The sequence below is a fragment of the Montipora capricornis genome, chromosome 2, assembly GCF_036669925.1.
Source record: "Montipora capricornis isolate CH-2021 chromosome 2, ASM3666992v2, whole genome shotgun sequence".
In the NCBI taxonomy this organism is placed as follows: domain Eukaryota; kingdom Metazoa; phylum Cnidaria; class Anthozoa; order Scleractinia; family Acroporidae; genus Montipora; species Montipora capricornis.
Window position 1 is genome coordinate 44,716,339 of NC_090884.1, and position 7,500 is coordinate 44,723,838.

Genomic DNA, 7,500 nt, shown 5'->3' on the forward strand with positions numbered 1-7,500 from the left:
ATCTTGATCTGGACGAAAATCATCGCTACAGCACAGAACTAAACCATTTTTTCCTTATATTATCGGTAAAATGTTTAGTGGAATGAGCTTTTTGTGGATTTGGTCGAAGCGCCAGCCACAGTGTTATTTGTTTAGGGCACGCAATGATTTGTCACGAACCAAAGACAACGCGGGATTGCTCTGTTTCTAAAACAAAAACAAATAGCATGATATCTTTCCCTTTTTTTATTTCGTTATTTCATAAACAGGGTAAAAACAACCATAATTAACCTAGATGTATTTTAGCCAAGCAGGCGCAGCCGCGAAAAATCGTAAAAATATTAAATTTGCATATTAAACTGCGATTCCCAGGTTCTCACAAATGTAAATTGCACGGCTTCGCCGGCCGCGCTCTACCGCTGTCAGAGCAGAGCAATTAAAGCTATAACCAATAAATGCCAAACTCCACATTCCAAATTTTAAATGCCATTTTTTGAGAAAATTGAAATTTGTGCGGCCGCCGGCCGTCACGTGCAAAGTCACGGATTATGTTACATGTGAAATCACATGGAACGGCCTTTGAACCGATTGTTTCGTACGAAGAAAAAACAGTTTCTAAGAGGTTTCGTAAACTGTAACCACCAACATATTAAAATTTTTAGCCGTCTTATCTGCTAGAAATACAATAAGCCAGAGTGCCCAGCCGGGCGACCAGGTAATTTTTCTCACTCGCCCGAAGGCAAATGTTAGTCGCCTTAGGCGACCGGGCGCCGTTAGAGCACAGCCTTGCGCAACTATAATTTTCCATGACTTTCCATGACCGACAATTAAATCCCATGACTTTGCAGGCCTGGAAACTGAAATACTTCAATTCCATGACCTGTACGAACCCCGTTTAATTTATTGAAGTTAGGGGGGAAAAAGCCAACTTTCCTGAGTGAAATATGGCAACTAGGCAGCTGTCCCACTAACACGAGGTGGAAGAAAAACAGGGGATGGAAGACCACTTTAACATTTAGGATATGGATTATGCATGCTGTGGATACCCCACTTCAATCAGGTGCCTGGTAAAAGCTGTCATAGTTCCCTACGATGTTTATAGCTTGGGAACATAAATTTGAACAATAACATACAGTACTTCAAGGAAAACAATTAAATGGTACAGTGTATTTATGTGGACAAGGCTACATGCATGACTTTTATAGTTTATAATGGTAATACATGTAGGACTGAATGGAGTCCAATTCAGTCTGTAATCATACGAGTGATTATCTAATTCGGACAACCATGTAGCAGGAGTCCGATTTCTTCAATCACGAGTATGATTACGGACAGATTTGGATGACACAAAGTCCTGTTACCAATTAATCATAACCATTGCAATTTCCAAGAAAACAAATGCATTCCTTTTTCACTGTCTAACGACTAATGATTGGAAAATCCCCAATTTGGTTGGGTAGGTGGTTGTTGCTATGGTTATTGTGATAAATTCTGTGATTGGTGGATTAAGCTGAGTGCACTTAATAATAATTATGATTGGCTGATGAAACCGTCTGATTACAGCCAACTGTCCGATTTCACTGTCCGACTACAACCCTACACAATAATTAGTGAAAAATAATGCAGTTAATGCACCAATCAAATTTGAGAAAATTGTAATGGTTATGAATTATGTATACATCTAATAATATAACTGCAGGTGGTTGCACAGTTTCTGCCAATGGAAAGTGCAACTTTTTCAGTTTAGTATAGTGACTTCCAACGACTAACCTTTTTCCCTTCCTCAGTCGTGATTGTTAAAGGCGAACCAAACTTTGGAGGTGGTTGGGTTAAAAGACATTTCAATATAAGGACAACTTCACTGTCCTATAATCACATAACAAAGAAAACTATGAAAAGACTGCACAGTTGCTAAAGATGATCAATGTCTCAAAAGTAAATGCTTGGTGAAAGTGCACAAGCAATCCACTAAGTTGATCTCAAGAGGATCAAAATTAATCAAACACTGGTAAACTTGCCGATGACACTTTGAAAACGACCCTAAAGTTACAACAGGAATGTCTTACATAGACTAAGAGACCTTCCCAGTGTTTCCATCTTCCTGTTAGCCTGTAGAGCAGGTGTTGTTTGGGAGGCAGACGCTTCTTCAAAGGTCCAATGTTCGTAATGAGCCGCCATTTAAAAAGCACACAACCATTGTCTTCCTCTCACTGAGTCACCACTGAGTGCATTTTTTTTACTCGCCTCAGGTCTCTGTTAACAGTCTTGCTATCCAAGACGTCAGCCGATAATTCTTACCAAAACCAAAATATGCCTACTTTTCAGGCTATCTTCCTGTCCCATCGCAAGAGGTACAAAATGATCACCATGCAACTTCTTTAAATTAAGCACAGTATATTTAATATACTTGTCATGATGGCCTCAAATTTATCAGTGGCAACAAGAGATAAAGCCACCCTGCAGTGTATGTTCTTCAGCTATAAAATAGGGTCAATATGAAGCTGAGATAAAGAACTGCAGACTGAGACGATTACAAGTTTGACCCCATCTGAAATTCTGTCAGTCTATCAATGCATGATGCAGACAGTAGAGAATCAAAAGTAAAAATCTCCACAGGCAATCACTTAGACATGTTGCTTTACTTGCAAAACAGCAAAGATACATAAGGCGGTAACTACCTTTTTTTCTTTTCCAAAAGGCATCTTAAATTTCTCACCTTATTCTGTCTTTTTAGGTCTGATATCCTGTTCAAGAGTTCATAGAAGACTTTAAACCAAGGCAAATAGCTAAAGAAGAAAGGAAACAAAAACAATAACAATCCAACTAATGAGTGCACGGATCTTCAAAAATTGAAATTTAAACGTTGACAGTTACATTAATGCTCATTCATCTCTGATCTATTACTGAACAGATGCATGGCAACATGGAATCTATAAATTTGTTAAATGGACATGCACAATGCAATAAGACATAGTTTTTTTTACATGTACAGTACCTGAGGATGCAGAGGCAAGTCTTGACATCAGGGGAGTAACGACAAAAACCAAATCTGAATGTCCTTTCAGCATCAGTCAGAACAAAAGTGTAGTGCTGTACAGCATCTCTGAAAGACATTACAATTTTACCTTATTTAAAATATTATTTACTGCCACTGTAAATAATGGTGAAGCCATAAGAAAAGGAGCCTTTGGGTTGCTTTTGACTTAAGTTGGCTTCTTAACCCATGGGAATGAAAATTGGGTGAAACTATTCTGAGGTCTTCATTTTCTTCAGAACACTTTTTGTGTGTCATTCATCAATGATATTACTATTTAAATATTTAATTAAATTAATATTAAAGAAAATATATCATTCATGAATGACATACAAAAAAATTACTTACGAGCTTGAAACACATGGAAAACAAAACTGAGGAATTGTCTTCAAGGCTTCCTGAAATAAATAATAATTTTTATTCAGAATAGGAATTGTTATTAAAAACAATCAAATAATAATAACTACTTAATAACCGAGAGTGAGGTCGTTACGGTAGGCCGAGGTTTGAGATTTTCCCGTAACGACCGAACGGTCAAGGTTATTAAGTTGTTTATTATATGGCACCAGCACCAGCCAGAAAAATAAAGCCAACAAGCCAAAGCTGGCGCAGCGGAAGTGATCATTACATCCGGTGATGCGCGCGCTTCACTGTTCATTCATCGTTTCAAATCGCAAAAATCAAGTGAACTGACGCATCTTTCCATCTAAAATAATCTTTATTTTCGTCACAATTTATTATAGCCGTGAAAAGGTCATGTAGAAGGTTAGGGCCACGTCACAACAAGGAAAATTTTGTCAACATCTCTGAGAATCAAAGGCCAAAGTCAATACGTAAAGAAAAATGTCAACGGCCTCGTGGAAGACGTAAAATGTCATCAGCCGGTAGGTTCAAAATTTCTTTATCGCCCTTGCTTATTGATGACAAATAGCGATAAAATGTTTTCATGTCGCTGACTGTTTTCTTTCTTGTGTTTTCACTTTTTTGCTCCTTTACAAAAGTTCCAATCTCTTCTTGGCTGTTTCCTTCGTTTTCTCTGTCGCCAACTCGTTCATTATTTGTTTCTGTCAAATCATGTCAAATCACCGTTGTCCAGAAATTCGTACTCGTCCGGGTAATAAAATTCACTCTCAGAGTGTTCCTCCTCTTTACTCATTCTCAGCCGCTACAATTTTCAGACAAAAATTAGATGGTTTTTTAATTACCTTTTGCTTTGTTTTCGCAAGCCCGTGATCGGCCCGTGGGCATTACGGGAGAATAATGCCCTACAATTCAGTCACAATTAGCCAATCAGAGCCCACGTTATATCGGCCACAAACACAAGCCATATAATAATAATAATTATTGGCCCATCCTTTACCTACATGTGCAGGTATTTGACCTTAATAAAAATGAGAGTTACAATGTTGTTTTTGTTACTCAATGTTTGCACATACATGTACCAGTAGGTTGCTGACGACTTCACAAGTAGGCATTATCACCCTGTACTGTCATCCTTTTCTGCATAGATTTCTAAAGCAAATTACAAAATTAAATGTAATGTTCACACGCACTTACTTTTTCCTCAAAGTTTGCAGGATGGATGAACTTGATCTCTGGACCTGATATAATAACAAAGAGTTACATTATGTAATGAATAGTTCAAACCCGTCTATCTAAAATCTGTCTGGGTATTCTTTCGTGGCATAAAAATCCCCAGGTTATTGATTGTCGGCACATCATCTTCCCTATAATATACCCAGTCACCTGACCGCATAAGAATTGGCATGTATCTCCCCTGAAATATTGGAAATGAAATTTTAATTTCATAATAATTTCATAATATTTTCATGCACACTGTATTAAGGATTCTTCCATCCTACAAAATTCAAAACAGATAACATAAAAAAAGATGGAATAACCAAAACTATGGTAGTGTTGCTTATACACTGTACTTTCTTAAACTGTTATTACTTGGAGTATTACATGTACCTTACAGTAAGTGGCTTTTGGCCAGCAAGAGAATGATTACACAACTAAAAACTCATCTTGAACCAGCTATATAATCTAAATTAATATAATATGGGGCATGGCTCAGCCATCAGTCATGCTTTAAAGCACAGATCAATCGTTGAGCACTTATGTCATTTAAATATGTGTTCAATAAAAACATGAAAATTTATGATTTTAAATTAATTCAAACATCTGGCCATTAGGCAGCCATCAGAGCATTTTTGCATGTAGCTATGGAAACCATCAGCAACACGTGTAAGGTTACTTAAACCCAATACATACACTAGCTAGGATGACATTAAAATTTAAAATTCTTAAGTTTGGAAGTACTTTACAGTGTATTTCCATTGATGTCCTTAAGTCCATATGTGACCATATCACGGGCTCAAGTTAGACCTTGTCAAGGTCAGCTGTTTTTTTTTTTAAGTTGACCACTGACCCGGGACTGTTTGTTGATTGGATTGCAGGCTCAAGCCAGGTCAGACACTCACACTCACAGCTGAACGAGACTTAATTTTTCGCACGCTTCCTATGGCTCGACGCGGCTACACAGCCATGCTACGTCAGCAAAAGCTCTTGACAGTCAATGCTTTTCGTGTTCAGGTACGGTTTGGAAAATATAAGTTTGGAAAATACAAGAAGTTTTTTTACTCCGCTTGCCTAACTGTTTTTCGATGTGCCTTGACACCGGCAAGAATGTCTAAACATGTAAACGCAATGAGTTCTTGTAAAAGTATAAGGAAAAATATCACCAGCTTGTGTTTTCAGAAGTTTGTTTTGAGCACAAACAGGTAATTTGTTGGAGATCTTGTTTGAAGTTTGTCCTTTCTAGCCTTTCTGGTTCTAAGCCAGGCTGGCGTATTTCAATGAAATACATTGAATTGTAAATGATCTCGTTTTTAGAGATACAGTGGAATAAATAAAATACATCAATAAAACTCCTTGTTTGACCTTGAACCGACAAAGACGATCTGTCACATCACGAGCTATAGTATGTCTGTGATTTCTAATTTTAGTGTGATTCCTATTCACTGGCGTTTGACAGTCGACTCTCAAATGGCTTCTTTCCTTTTCTGTTTGCTTGCTGAGGATTTGCTTGTTTTCTTTTAAAACTCTTGCGATTCAAGAAAAATTAATTGCCTAACTGGTGAATTTGACAGTAGATTGCGCTGGAAAAACCGATATCACACTCATCACTTCGTGATTCATGCGATCAGTCGGTTTTTCAGGTGAAATTAACCGTGGAATTCTCGCTAGTTCGGCAGCGAAGAAAATGTTACATAATTAATTTAAGCAATATCCGGGAAAACCAAAAGGTGGACAGTTCCAAAGACTTTTATTTTCACTAATCCTACAGCCAGTAAAAATAAACAAGCCGAGAGCTCCGCTTTTAGGCTTGGCTAAATCTATATATTATCTACTACTGCGAATATTTTGAAAGAGTTTTGTATATATATATATATCTGTTAATAAATAAACGGAAGGAAACGCATTGAATTAAATGAACTAAGTATCTCAGCGAAGCGGAACTTCGTTTGGAATTGGTGTGAATATATAAAATTAAAAATACAAAAACATCAAGATCACATCACATACAACTAGAATTTACGTCATTTGTGATAATAATCACAATCATTACGCTTATACATTGTATACAAAGTGAGATTCCGATCCAGTTAAACACGATTTCACGGTTGTAATTATTACTGGGTTAAAATTATATTACCCACGCCAACTTTGAATGAATGAAATCAATTACACTCAAAAGATAAACAACTTTGAGGTCATACACAGTATTTTTGTTAAAGCTTGCGGCACTCGAGATTGTGCATTTAATTCACAACAAAATTATGATGTCAACTCACGGACCGGTATGAAATATTCGTCTAATTTAATTTATTTACGTTGCAGCCTTCATAAGTCTTTTAAGACCACCTTTCATTATCAGATTAGCCAGTTTACGCCTTTACTTGTTAGAAAAAAAGGAATTTGTTCAATGCGATGTAAGACACGACACATTCCAGTTTGTACCTTTTCCACTGTCCTCTGGAGCAGAGACTTCTACGAAGCACTCTAAAATCTTGTCCGGGGAAGGCCTAAAAAGCATCAAAATACAAATCATCTTCATGTCCTTTGTCGAACACAGAATATGTTCTGGATCGCACCTCACTCTAGAACCCATATTGAGGGGATAACCGACGTTGCTCAACAACTTTGAGTCGTTCACCCGGCCGCCATGTTTGTTGTATCAGTGATCGCTATGCGCTTGCGTCATTTTGGCAAGGGGACGAACTGTCGGACGAACTTGGGTGCAGCCGGAAAAGGGCCGAAAGGGACGCAGGAGGAGGAGAAAGAGGGTGTTTTTTGAGTCCTCTGTGCTTGCACAAATAAATAAGCAATAATCAGTCGACAGGTGAAAACAGCGACTCCATCCTTTGCCATCCCTTTGCCGTCCCTCTGTCTGTTAACTTCCGCCAATGACAAGAATGGGCGTC

At 37.7% G+C, this 7,500-nt stretch overlaps 1 protein-coding gene across 2 annotated transcripts in view; it reads right to left on the reverse strand.

Moving 5' to 3' along the window:
- Positions 1-7,307, reverse strand: part of LOC138023384 (DENN domain-containing protein 1B-like) — a 30,842-nt gene extending 23,535 nt beyond the window's left edge. Inside the window, exons 1-7 of one of the 2 annotated variants that reach the window (XM_068870395.1) lie at positions 7,171-7,269; positions 7,037-7,101; positions 4,571-4,614; positions 3,362-3,411; positions 2,975-3,082; positions 2,696-2,765; positions 1,750-1,845 (exon numbers count right to left, since the gene is read on the reverse strand). In XM_068870395.1, coding sequence (XP_068726496.1) covers positions 1,750-1,845; positions 2,696-2,765; positions 2,975-3,082; positions 3,362-3,411; positions 4,571-4,614; positions 7,037-7,101; positions 7,171-7,187 — 450 coding nt within the window. In that variant the 5' untranslated portion in view covers positions 7,188-7,269. Of the gene's footprint in view, positions 1-1,749; positions 1,846-2,695; positions 2,766-2,974; positions 3,083-3,361; positions 3,412-4,570; positions 4,615-7,036; positions 7,102-7,170 lie in introns of both variants that reach the window. The other variant, XM_068870400.1, reaches the window with a different exon arrangement.
- Positions 7,308-7,500: the final 193 nt, after the last annotated feature.